The sequence below is a fragment of the Suncus etruscus genome, chromosome 13 (assembly GCF_024139225.1).
Source record: "Suncus etruscus isolate mSunEtr1 chromosome 13, mSunEtr1.pri.cur, whole genome shotgun sequence".
Taxonomy (NCBI): Eukaryota; Metazoa; Chordata; class Mammalia; order Eulipotyphla; family Soricidae; genus Suncus; species Suncus etruscus.
Window position 1 is genome coordinate 14377742 of NC_064860.1, and position 13918 is coordinate 14391659.

The 13918-nt window shown below is 41.1% G+C and overlaps 1 protein-coding gene across 1 annotated transcript in view; it reads left to right on the top strand.

Annotated features, from left to right (window-relative positions):
- DNAH11 (dynein axonemal heavy chain 11) overlaps positions 1 to 13918 on the top strand; it is a 331898-nt gene that overhangs the window by 207595 nt on the left and 110385 nt on the right. The window contains 1 exon segment of the mRNA XM_049785980.1: positions 8505 to 8666. Within this exon segment, the coding sequence (XP_049641937.1) occupies positions 8505 to 8666 (162 nt within the window).

Sequence of the window (13918 nt, forward strand, 5' to 3'; positions counted from 1 at the left end):
GGAATATTATGCAGCTGTCAGGAGAGATGAAGTCATGAAATTTTCCTATACATGGATGTACACGGAATCTATTATGCTGAGTGAAATAAGCCAGAGAAAGAGAGAAAAACACAGAATGGTCTCACTCATCTATGGGTTTTAAGAAAAATGAAAGACATTCTTGCAATAATAATTTTTAGACACAAAAGAGAAAAGAGCTGGAAGTTCCAGCTCACCTCAGGAAGCTCACCACAAAGAGTGATGAGTTTAACTAGAGAAATAACTACATTCTGAACTTTCCTAATAATGAGAATGTATGAGGGAAATGGAGAGCCTGTTTAAAGTACAGGCAGGGGTTAGGTGGGGAGGAGGGAGACTTGGGACATTGGTGGTGGGAATGTTGCACTGGTGATGGGTGGCGTTCTTTACATGACTGAAACCCAAACACAATCATGTATGTAATCAAGGTGTTTAAATAAAATTAAATAAAAAAAAAGTTTTGCACAATCGCTGTTGTTGGTGTCAGGTTTCTGTAGTTAAAGATCCTGGATTCTGTGCATGTCCTACATTGAAGTCAGGATGATGTGGAGCATCCTCTAGTTTCATCTCACATTAAAAAAGCAGAATGCTGCTGTTGTTAAGTCAACTGGGTGTTGAGGGAACCCTTTATGGAGTAAGTCAATGAAAGAGCAGTGGTAGGGTCTTCCCTGGTAGAGGTTTGTTTCCAGGTGATGTTATAGAAAACAGTAGTTGTTTTGTAGATGATATCCCTGGTTAAGGGGTGAATGGACAATGCCCATTCTTCTGAGGCCTGAGCCAGGTCATTATGACAATGTTCAGGGTGTAAGGCCCCACTGCATTACAAGCTTTGTGTGTTCCTATCTCTATTAGATAAGAACTTGTTTGTATGTATAATATTTTCCCATTTTAATGTGCCTATGCAAAGGAGGAACAATGCCACATAGCGTTATGGGTGCATATGGAGGCCTCTAGAACAAGTCTAACAATCCTCGTAACTTGGTTCTAACATGAGCTCTAAACCAAGGGACTCTTCTACCAGAATGCAATTCTGTTCTTAACCCTCATTTATAGAATTCTCTATTTAGATTCTTAGCTTTCTTGAAAGCTCACTGAAACTTCTGAGTATAAAATTCAATGTTGCTAGCTTATGTATAGAAGCTTCCAAAGTAAATATGTAAGAGAGATATTTCTGAGAATAAGCCATGTCAATGGGAAAAATACTGAATTCATAGTAATACTGGCAATTCAGATTTCCACTATAAGAGGAAATGGACTGCATTCTGTTAGCTACATATACATAAATATGTAGTTACAAGGAGATCTTCTCTAAAAGTCACTGAAACATTATAGAGCACAATGAAAAGTGGGTTACTGCAAATGAGTCATAACACCTGTATAGAGGGCAAAAGAGAGAAGAGAAAATTCTATAGTATGGATCCAAATGCAATTTCCCAACACCAATGTTATAAGCAGCAGTGAAATCGTAGATAATGGTGATTTTAGGATTTTGCTTTTTACTTGTGAGAATTGGCTTTTAGAAAAGACCACAGCTGGGGCTGAAGAGATAGCACAGCGGCGTTTGCCTTGCAAGCAGCCGATCCAGGACCTAAGGTGGTTGGTTCAAATCCTGGCATCCCAGATGGTCCCCCGTGCCTGCCAGGAGCTATTTCTGAGCAGACAGCCAGGAGTAACCCCTGAGCACCGCCAGTTGTTGCCCAAAAGCAAAACAAACAAACAAACAAAAAAGACCACAGCTGTCTCAGGCAGTTTTAACTTTATTTTTATAGTTGACTTTTTTCCCAGCCCATGGCTGGGAACTAATTTAAGCCATTTTGGTCACTGCAGTTGTTGGCAATTATTTTGAGATATGTAGGTGGCACCTGTTAGGGTGAGGAGGATTCTTCCCGATCTTCAATTTAAGGTACTATATTTTTTGTACCATAAGACATACTCCCCCCCCCACACACACACACCAAAGTACATCTTATAGAGCAAATGCCACCTGGAGTTGAAGCCTGAGTGCAGAGGAGGAGAGGATCTAAAAACTAAGTGCGTCTTATGGTCGGATGCGACTTATAGAGTGGAAAACAGTATGACTCAAGAAGAGGAAGCCTCAGACTGAACTCTGCTGTGCTTAAAGAGGCATGAACAAGAATCTTAAAACTCTGGAAGGCGCAGAAGGAAAGTACAGTTGGCTGGGAGCTTGCCTTACACATAAATGACCTTAGTTTAATGCCCAGGATCCCATATGGTCCCCTGAGCCCACCTGAGTGCAAAGTCAATAAACCCTGAGCAGAGCCATATGTAGTCCTAAAACCAAAGCCAAAATAGAAAAAAAAAAATCCTACACTATCATAATCCAAACTCTGTCCTTGGAACTTAAAAGACCCTTATTTAGAAGATTTCATGAGGGAAATATTCTCTTGGTAAGATTCAGTGAATTTTCTCATTGCAGTCATGTCAAAAGACAAAAAATTTTTTAATTAATTTATTTAAAGAAAATGTATCACATAATTGTCGTAACTGATCATAATACATTTGTTTCAGGATGACAGAAAGTGAAGTTATTAAAGAATAGAGAGGAAATAGAAAAACTAAAACATATAATAAAATGACAATAATATGAAAAAAAAGAAAAGTTCATTAGCAAGTATATTTGTGAAGATCATTGTATCTCCAGTAAAGCCATTATTACACTAGAAGAGGGTATAGTAAGCTCCTCCCCCACTTTTTTTAAGCTAGGAGATATAAGAATACACTAAAAAAGATGTGTGTGTGTGGCAGTTGTTGTTGTTGTTGTTTGCATAGGCACAGCAAAATATGGGAGAAATGGAAAGGTTAAACCTTTGGCCTATGAACAGGGAGACCTTACCCATGACTTATTCTGGCATAAAATTGACTCCAGGCTCTAGGCATACTAGGTTGTTTGACTGCATAGCCATTGTCGATGGTCCCAGTAAGAGCTCTGCACCATCACAGTTGTGGCTGCTAGGTTTCTGTAGTTATAGGTCCTGGTTTCTGTACAGATCCTATATAGAAGTCGGGTGACATGTAAAGTCTTCTGGCTTTATCTCACCATTAGGGAGCAATGCAGAGAATCCTGTCCTGAGAAGTAGACTCTTTCCAAGTCATCAGGGTGTTGTAAGGACCCTTTTTGGAGTAAGTCGGTGCCATGGCAGTAGTAGGGCCTTCCCTGGTAGTTTTTATTATTTCTGGTGATGGTGTAGAAAACTGTGATTGTTTCCACAGATGGTGTCCATGGTTCAGGGGTGAATGGTCAGTGTCTGATTTACTAAAGTCTAAGCCAAGTCACGATGCCAAGTGTTCGAGGTATTTGTACTGCAGTATAAATTTTGTGTGTTCCTGGCTCTGTTGTGCAATGGATAGCGCATAGGACTTCTAGACTAAATTTTGTGTGTTCTTATCACTATTATATTTTTGTTTTTCCTATCACTATTAGATTTTATTGTTTGCATATATAAACTTTCCCCCATTTTAATGTGCCTGTGCAGAGAGGCACAATGCCACAAGGTATTACTGGTGTATGTAGGGATTGAGGTAACAAGCCCAACAATCCCCTTTACCAATTTCTGCCATGAGCTCTAAACAGAGTTATCTACTAGAATTCCATACTAAACAAATTCCAAGGGTGGGGGGAAATTACTGCTACATAAGAAGATATTTTAATTAAGGTTATGCTTTTTAAAGGAATACATTTAAAGAAATATTCAAAGGATATGTACATGTCCCCTTTAAGTCTTTTGAAGTAGTCAGGGGAGGGGGTACCAGAGTACAGCTTCAACCTATGTTTTAGCTTTGTGGAGTCTAAGGAAAATGGCTCCCAGCAGCCACCTATCAGAAAATGTTCTCAGGTGAGGGGAATTCTGAGTAATCAAATCTGATAGCAAGTAAAAATCCACAATGAAGGGAGGTTGAGGAGAAGGGGCCGCCGAGAGCAAATCAGTAGCAGCAGAGTGTCAATTTCTTCTCAGGCTAAGAATCCATCTTAGTTCTCTGTTGAGAGCTAGTTGGCAGCTGCTGGGGTGGGGGCATGTTCTACTTCAAGAGGAGTTAAGAACTTAGGGTAAAAGGAGTTACTCCTGACTCTACACTCAGAAATCACTCCTGGCAGGCACAAGGGATCACATGGGATGCCGGGATTCGAACCACTGTGGGTCCTGCATTGGCTGCTTGCAGAGCAAACACACTACCACTGTGCTATCTCTCTGGCTCCTGTTATTTTTTGAATGTTTTTAAATAAGAAATGCTGGTGAGGGGCCAGAGCAGTGGTGCAAATGCTGCATGTGCTAACCTAGGACAGACTTTGGTTCAATCCCCAGCATCCCATATGGTCCCCCAAGCCAGGAGTGATTTCTAAGAGCATAGCCAGGAGTAACCCCTGAGCATCACCAGGTTTGGCCCAAAAACAAAACAAAACAAAAAAAAATGCTGGTGAGAATGTAAAATAAAAGAGAGAAAACCCTCTTATAGTGCTGATATGAACACTATAGAAAATTTAGTGGTTTCTCAGGAAATTAAAAAATTAAATGACCAAATGATCCAACAGTCCAATATCTGGTAATATATATCCAAAGGAAACTAGTGAGATATCTGTACTCCCACATCCATTATAGTAGCATTATTCAAAGTGGAAATAGTGTGGAAATTTCATCATATAATATATATATAGAGAGCAGATATTTGCACATATTTCCCCAAATATAAAATATATATTAACAGCTGATAAATAAAAAATATATTTAAAATGTACTATATGGCTATGTATGCATAAATATTATCCATGGAATATTATCTGGTCTTAGAAAAGATATGGATTTTGTCACTAGCAAGAATGTAGATGAATTTGGAGAACAGTATATTATGCAACATGTTGGACAAAGAAAGATAGGTAATATGCTTATGTGTGGAATATATAATCAAAACACAAACCTATGGAAACAAAAAAGTATTTTCTAGGATATCACTGGTGGAGGAAATAGAGGAGAGTGATACAGGATGTAAGCTTTTCATTATAAGAGAAACCAGGTCTAGTTATAGAATTAAGCTTTACAAAGAGTAGAGAGAAGTATTATCCAGTGGGCTTTTCCATATCAAAGGAAGAGGTTTCTGGAAGAAGGAAGTTGGGGAACACCTATGTTTGTTTGGGGTTGATTGCTTGATGTCATCTTATACCTTTTTTTACTTTGTATGTAGGTTCAGATTTTATGAATATTACAACCAAAGCAAAAAGCACTTAAAGCCAATGATTAATTTCAATATTTTCATAGAAAATTTAAAAGCATTCTGTTAGAAAATTGTGCATGTCAGAATTACCTGGAAGCCTTGTAGAAAGCGCAGATTGACAAGTCCCAGCCTAAGAGTTTCTGCCCCTGAGGTGTGGAATAGGCCCAACGACTTCTGAAAGAACCTTTGAGAACCACTAGTCTCCTGCCACCACTACCCAGTCCCAGAAGAAATTTCAGGTGCAGCATGAAGATAATTGTTTAAATAATAAAGAATAAGAATCCATATTCTTATTAAATAAGAATGCATCTTCTGTGATGGTCTAAAAAAAAGAAAAAATTTTCTTATTTTATCAGTTTTTGGGTCATACCTAGTGATAGTCAGGGCTTACTTCTGGCTCTGCTCTCTGGAATCACTCCTGGTGGGCTCAGAGGACCATGTAGGGTACTGGGGATCAAATCCAGGTCACCTGCCTGCAAGACAAGTGCCTTGCCCACTGTCTTAGTGCTCCAGTCCAAGAAAATAAAATACTTCTTTACATGATGATCTATATGATCTATGATCTAGATAGATAGATAGATAGATCTATAGATCTATATGATCTATATATAGAAAGATCTATATAATCTTTCTCTAAGAAAGGCATGTCAGGGTCTGGAGAGATAACATGGAGGTAAGACGTTTGCCTTGCATACAGAGGACAGTGGTTCGAATCCCAGCATCCCATATGGTCTCCTAAGCCTGCCAGGAGCGCTTTCTGAGCATAGAGCCAAGAGTAACCCCTGAGCACTGCCAAGTGTGACCCTCCCCCTCAAAAAAACAAAGAAAGGTGTGTCCTTAAATTAAAAGAAAGATTTTTTTTTCCTTTGAGCCTAACCATGTGTGGTTCAGAAGGTTCAGATGTGTTGTTTTCTATACATAATATATGCCAGCTTATGCCAACAATCAGTGTAGAAATACAATTGTCCGCCAGGAGGGATGAAGTCATAAAATTTTCCTATACATGGATGTACATGGAATCTATTATGCTGAGTGAAATAAGTCAGAGGGAGAGAGATAGATGCAGAATAGTCTCACACATCTATGGGTTTTAAGAAAAATAAAATAAAAGACATTTTTACAATAATCCTCAGAGACAGAGAGAGGAGGGCTAGAAGGTCCAGCTTATGACATGAAGCTCACCACAAAGAGTGTTGAGTGCAGTTAGAGAAATAACTACACTGAGAACTATCAATGTCAACTAACAATGTCAACAAGTGAGAGAAGTAGAATGCCTGTTTTGTATACAGGTGGGGTGTCGGGGAGAAGGGAAATTGGGGACATTTGTGGTGGGAATGTTGCACTGGTGACGGGGGGTGTTCTTTACATGACTGAAACCCAATTACAATCATATTTGTAACCAAGGTGTTTAAAGATAAAATAAAAGAAATATAATTGTCAACATTACAGAAATACTTAGGATATTCAATAAAAGATTCTGTTTTTCATTAGTCTTTGCTGCAATTACATGTCAATAAAATTTTTTGAAGTTGTCATCACCAAGAAGGAAGGTAAATGTTAGAAAAACAATTTCTAGAACACAAAAGAGAAATATTCAAGTGTAGGGAGAAAAAAAGATTGGTAGGAGAAATCTGAAAACTGAGATACACGTTAGAATTATGCCTTGTAACTGCCGCTCGTTAATGTAGCAGTGTTATAGAAATCATCTAGCTGGTGACTAGAATCTCGAATATAATGAATAAATGATCAGTCTGCTTGTGTATCATTAAAAAGCATGTGTGATTTTAGGATTTATCTCCCAACTTGTTTTCAAAATCTAGTACATGAAATAAATGGAGTAAAAAAAACCTGATAATGAGAAATGGATTCATATTTGCTGTGCATTTTTCCTCACATAGATGTTTGGCACTAAAATAGTTTTATTTAGAGAACTAGCATTAGAAGCTTAGAAATGCAGCACATTGTTTTCTGTCTTTTGGTCAGTTATTTCTGGATATCAAGACTGGTTCTCAGACCTTCTTCTCCTGTTGCCCTTACTCTTGTCAGTCTAAAGAGATTTGGGAGACTTGGTGGAGGCCAAAGTGATACACTTTAGGTATTAGCACTTACCACAGGGCATATCCCCTGACAAGAAATCCTGTGAAGAAAGGTTAGTCATGCCCAGAAGGCTGGAGACATGTAGACTAAGCTCAGAGGACTGAGTTCCTACTTTGCATGCAGGAGATTCTTGTCCTCAAGCATGGTCAGGAGCAACTTCAAGAGCACCTAGGCAGGAGTAGCTCTGGAATACCAGCATTTGTGATCGAAAGTTCAAAAGGGGAAAAAAAGGTACCCAGAAAGGCTACCCAACCCTGCCTGAATCCTTAAGTTGCTTCCTTCAGTGAGTAAAACCAGTCTCAGACAAACTCAAGTCCTACTGACAGAGAGTAGAGAAACGTATTTGGATTTACACTGTTAAATCATAATGTACTTAGACATTTTATTTTATATTTACAACTGAAACCTAACTGTGTGGGAATTGCTGCTGGACCTGCGTCGCTTGTCCTACCTGGATTGGGGGCAGGGGGATCCTTTTCCCTCTCTGGGGATTATGGAACATACAACCCACCATTTCACACAATGAGAGCAAGTATGTGGTTAATAATGATGAAAATGTTTTAAAAATGATAATTAATGTATAATAAATATATAGACAAAGTAAACTATGTTTGTGTGTGTGAGAGAGCCACACCTGAGCTGTGCGTAGGAACACTCTTGGGAGTTGTTGGACCATATGAGATGCCAGGATTCAAACCTGGGTCAACCACATTCGAGGCAAGCACTCTCCCTGCTGTACTGTCTCTCCATTCCAAAGAAGTAAAACTAAAATTTTCTTGGACCACACCCAGTGATGTTCAGAGCTTTGTTGTGAACTCAGGAATCACTCCTGGTGCACATGGGGGTGAAGAAGTGTATGGGGGAGATATGGGATGCTGAATATCAAACCCAGGGTCTTCCACATGCAAGGCAAACATCTTCCTTCCTGTACTATCCCCAAGAGTACAGCTGCCTTTCTGTATGTGTGAGGGGCATTTGGTCAGAGCAGGTTTACACTTTGATTAGGGCCAAGAGATGTTGTTCCTGTTTTCCTCTCTAGGTGGGACTTTAGGGTAGTTTCAGGTCAAGGGAAGTTGCACCCCTTTCATCATCTGGAGTTGTTCAGTAATTCTTTGCTCACTCATCACCCTCCAGTTTCTGCCCTGCCCCCCTTATCTCCACAGATCGTTCTCTGTTTCTCTCCGGTTGGCCACACGCTGAGAGCTAGAGCTCGGAAGTTCCCAGCCTTAGTGAACTGCACGGCTATTGACTGGTTTCATGCATGGCCCCAGGAGGCACTAGTTTCAGTCAGCAGGAGGTTCATTGAGGAAACCGACAGGATTGAGGTATGCCTGAATTAACTCACTTATTCTCTCTCTCTCTCTCTCTCTCTCTCTCTCTCTCTCTCTCTCTCTCTCTCTCTCTCTCTCTCTCTCTCTCTCTCTCTCTCTCTCTCTCTCTCTTCCCCCCCCCCCAATAATTCAGTCTTCTTTGTTAGCTTATCTTCTGTGGTATGTAATGGGGGTCCCTTCACATAGCATCTCCAACAGGGTGGGCCATCTTCTCCTGCAGGCAGTCACTAGGTGGCCAGACACATTATCTCCTAGAATCATTTAACCATAAATCTTCTAAATATACAACAAATATCCTAAACAAGTAGCCATCCACTGCTAGACAACCCTTCATTTTAATAAAATAAGATAGTTACTAAGGCAAATATCCTGCCTTATTGATTGATAGATTTAGGAGGCTTATGTTTGTCTTTTGACCATGATGAAACTTGTTCTTCCTATTACTTTTTAAGTGGTTACATGAAATAAGAAATTAAAAAAAAAAAAGCTTCTAACAGTTTGGACCCAAAGATAAGTATATCTGAAAGTATTTAGACTTTCTAGAGTTCTTGAAAATGAAACTTTTTGTTGGTAACTTTCTGAGTAGCTGGTCTGGGAGAGGCGATGGAAAATGGTTCTTTGTGAGGTTTATCTTTATTTCACTGAGCCATCATTGGAAAGAGATCTAGAATGGATAAGAAACCAAAATAATTCTCTGACCCCTCCCCAAAAATTGGGGGGGAATGTAAGGAATGATGTCAGTTCAAAGTTTATTAAGAACAGGTACAATCTATTATAGCTTCCCAGTTCCAGAACCATGAATGATATTTTGTCAGAGCAGTCCTTGAAGTTTTTTTTTTTTTTTTTTTTTTTTTTTTTGGTTTTTGGGTCACACCCTGTGACGCTCAGGGGTTACTCCTGGCTATGCGCTCAGAAGCTGCTCCTGGCTTCTTGGGGGACCATATGGGACGCCGGGGGATCGAACCGCGGTCCGTCCTAGGCTAGTGCAGGCAAGGCAGGCACCTTACCTCCAGCGCCACCGCCCGGCCCCAGTTTTTTTTTTTTTTTTAATTATGCTTTTTGGTGGCCAGACAGTGAGAAATATGAGCACAGCTACATCTTTAATATGTAATTTAATAATCTGTATGCAGCTAGCCTTTTGGCTTACCCTTGATACTTTTATTCGTACACATATATAGCTCTACTGTATACAATTTATTTTATTGTTTCAGATTTCTTTTACTCTTACTATTTAGTGCTGATTGAAGTCATAAGCAGCACCTGAAATATAAACTTGATAGGAACTTTTCCTATTCAGTTATTCCCAGTGTTTTGGTTGGCTTTCACAAATATTTTGGGGAAAGGATAAAGCTCTCTCAAGTGGTGCTCAGAGGGCCTGAGGATCCCATAAGCAATTCTTAGCCACCCAGACCAGTGACTCAATGCAAGGCTGAGGATATGGTGCCGCTCAAGTCCTACAGTGCCACATATACATGGGCCATCCCCACTGGTGCTCGGCACCTCTGTATATGTACCCAGCTATGCCTAAGTAACTGTGAGGTGCCAGGAAATGAACCCAGGCCAGGCAATGGTAGGCATACGCTCTCACTAATTTACTATCTCCTGATCCGCCTGCATTCACACTTTAAAACTCTTTCTACAAATTAAAAAATAAAATCTTTTTTATTTCACTGGGTTTTTTTTTTATATCCAACAAGTTATTTCTTGCCTGAACATTGAATTTCTTACCCTTAACATTTCTTCCTCTTAACATTAAATATAATTACCAGGAATTTTTTTTAAGAGGGACAAAGGTAGATAAAGAGCACATAATGTATGGTTTTATATTTAACTAGTTTTCCCCAGTCCGGGGTGGCCTGCACAGCCCTTCTTCTGAGAGAAATGTGTGGCAAGTTATTATAACAGATGAGGAGAGGAGAGGCAGCATGTATGGCGGGGATGGAACTGTCTTACATGCTGCTTCCACCATCACTTCTTGGCCCCAAGTGTCAGTGAACTTTGTTTAATAAAGAATAACACCAGTGGGGCCGGAGAGATAGCATGGAGGTAAGGCGTTTGCCTTTCATGCAGAAGGTCATCAGTTCGAATCCCGGCGTCCCATATGGTCCCCCGTGCCTGCCAGGAGCAATTTCTGAGCATGGAGCCAGGAGTAACCCCTGAGCACTGCCGGGTGTGACCCAAAACTCACAAAAAAAAAACAAAAAAAAAAACAAAAAAAAAAAAGAATAACACCAGTACTAGGTAAAGTGCTAGAAATTCCCTTATGCTTTAAAATCTGAAAATGTATGTAGTATGCTAGGGCAATAAGAGTACAGCAGGAGGGGCCCGAGTGATTGCACAGCGGTAGAATGTTTGTTTGCCTTGCATACAACCAACTAGGGACGAACCCGGATTCCATCCCCAGCATCATATGGTCCCCTGAGCCAGGAGTGATTTCTGAACACAGAGCCAGGAGTTACCCCTGAGTGCTACTGGGGGTGACCCCCCCCCCAAAATGAGTACAGCAGGTAGGGTGCTTTTCTTGCATGCAGCCAGTCCATGTTCGAGCCATACTCCCCAGCCTTCTATCTCCCAAGCCTGCCAGGAGTGATTAATTCTTGAACACACAGCCAGGAGTCACCCCTGAGCACAGCTGGGTGTGGCCCCCAAGCAAAACAAAACAAAAGAGCAATGTAGGATGGCATATCATGGCAATCAGCACAGGTTTCATCAGCTCTTATGCATTCATTCACACTGTCTCTGGAATTATGTCAGGCTCAGTGTGTCTGTCCAACAGGAAGCAGCATTTAAAATGTCATTCTCTCCACAGAAGAGATTCAGGCTGGACCTGGAGAGAGCAAAAGCCTGCATGCTGGGTTGTTGTTGTTGTTGTTGTTGTTTGTTTGTTTCCAGCTTTTATCCAGCTGGCCTGGTGAGGAGCAGGGCTCACCCACTGTAGTTCTCACCGTCCTTATCCCAAACCAGAGGAAGGAGACCAGAGAGGGCAGCCAGGTTGAGTGAGTTTGTTTGGCAACAGGCTTTGCACGCTCCAGTCTAATACAGTCTGGCATATTGGCAAAGTAGCAGACACTTTGTGAATGCCTGTAGGAGGCTAAAGTCCTGGTGACCATTGACACCTGCTGGACGAGGCAGGACTTGCAGCCTCACAGTCCGAGGGCTGAATTGTCCCGTGGTGTCACAGCGTCTCCTATAGGAGCGGGAGGCCCAAGAGCTTCCCCATTTCTGCCTGGCAGAAAGAAGCCTGAAACACCTTAGACAGGTGTTAGGCAGTGGAGACAGTGTTTGCTGAACCTTCTTCTCACCTTCTTAAAGTGTTACTCAGGAATCAGCATTATAATTCAGGGTTCAGGATTTCTGTAACCTGCTCAAAGTGGTCCAGTGCCTTTTCTGGAGAGAATGAAAAGAGCTTTTATTTATTTGTGGGTTTTCTTTTTTTTTCTTTTGATGACGAATCATTTGTTAGCTTCTTTTTCTTTCTTTTTTAGACCAGCCCGTTCTCTATATCCTTATGCCCATTTTAGAAAGGATTTGCAGAATTATAATTATCTCTTTGTATAGGGCAGGAAACTTTTTTTTCCACACTCCTATAGCTCGTCTTTTTATTTTTACGTTTAATAGCTTTATTTAAGCACTATGGTTACAAATATGTTTGCAGTTGGGTTTTAGTCATAAAAAAGAATACCCTCCTTCACCAGTGCAACCTTCCAACCCCCGATGCCTCCCCCATCTCCCTCCTCCCCAACCTCCTGCCTGTATTCGAGGCAGGCATTCTACTTCTCTCACTCATTGCCATTGTCATGATAGTTGTCAGTGTAGTTATTTCTCTAACTGCACTCATCACTCTTTGTGGTAAGCTTCATATCGTGAGCTGGTCCTTCCAGCCCTCATCTCTATTGTCTCTGGGTATTATTACCATGCTGTCTTTTATTTTTCTTAAATCCCATAGATGAGTGAGACTATTCTGTGTCTATCTCTTTCCCTATGATGCGTTTCACTCAGCATAATAGTTTCAATGTTCAGCCATGCACAGGAGAATTTCATGATTTAATTTTTCCTGACAGCTGCATAGTATTTCATTGTGTAAATGTATCAGCTTCTTTAACCACTCATCTGTTGTTGGGCATCATGACTTTCTAAGTGTTCATGACTACCTATAAGACAGAAGTTTCTTGGCATAATATGGGCAGTATTTTATGATTGGCCTCATTTGTCTCATGAATATCTGGTACTCAAGCCAGGTGACCCTGTAGAGCCAGCGAAAGGGGTTTCATGAGAGGCGGGTGGCATCCTGTACTGATAAGTCATTTTTGGCCCAGTATCTCAGCTCCCAGGGATGTGGCTGAGGAAATGTTTGGGCCATGTCTCTGTTACTTGGCATCCAATCGGACAACAGCTGACAGAGTGGCCAAAAGAGTGTGACACTTGTGTATCCCTGGGGATTATCCCATGGCATTGCATCAACACACAAACACACCTCAGTCAGAGGAGGTGGGAGAAGAGATTTGGGAGAAATGGCTGGCTGAATACTCAGGGAAGGGCTTGCATGGAGGAGGCACTTATTGAGTACTCCCTGAGCAGCACATGGTTTCTGAGAAATGAAATGGGAGAGATGGGTGTTCAAAGATGGGGAGGTGCACGCATACACACACAAAACGTTTAAGTACTTGTTTGCTTTTTAAGTCAAAATGGCACTAGGCACACTTGAAAGCAGAGCCTAGAGAAGGGTGATGCTGTCAGAAGGGGAATATAAGCTCTGCAAGTGTGAGGGGTGAGGTTTGTGGGCTTGGGAATGACTCAAAAAAAATCTGATCAAGGGAGAGGAGAACTGTGGGGCAGCCTTGCATGTTGAAGCCATCTATGCTTTCTATGGGACAGAACGTAAAAAATAGTCACGCTGTCTAATCACATCAGCTGTTTGTAAAGAAATGAATCTGTTCCAAACCTGGCCAACTCTGGATTTAGGACTGGATGGTCTGAAGGGCAAATCCCCAATCCATGATGAAAAACATTCCAAGAGAAAAGTTATGTTCCTATTGTATTTAAAGAGTGCTATTTTCTTGCTTACTTGCTTGTTTGGGCACCATAATTTTTTTTGGGGGGGGGGTTTTGGTTTTTGGGCCACACCCATTTGATGCTCAGGGATTACTCCTGGCTATGCACTCAGAAATCGCTCCTGGCTTGGGGGACCATATGGGACACCGGGGGATCGAACCGCGGTCCATCATAGACTAACGCAGGCAAGGCAG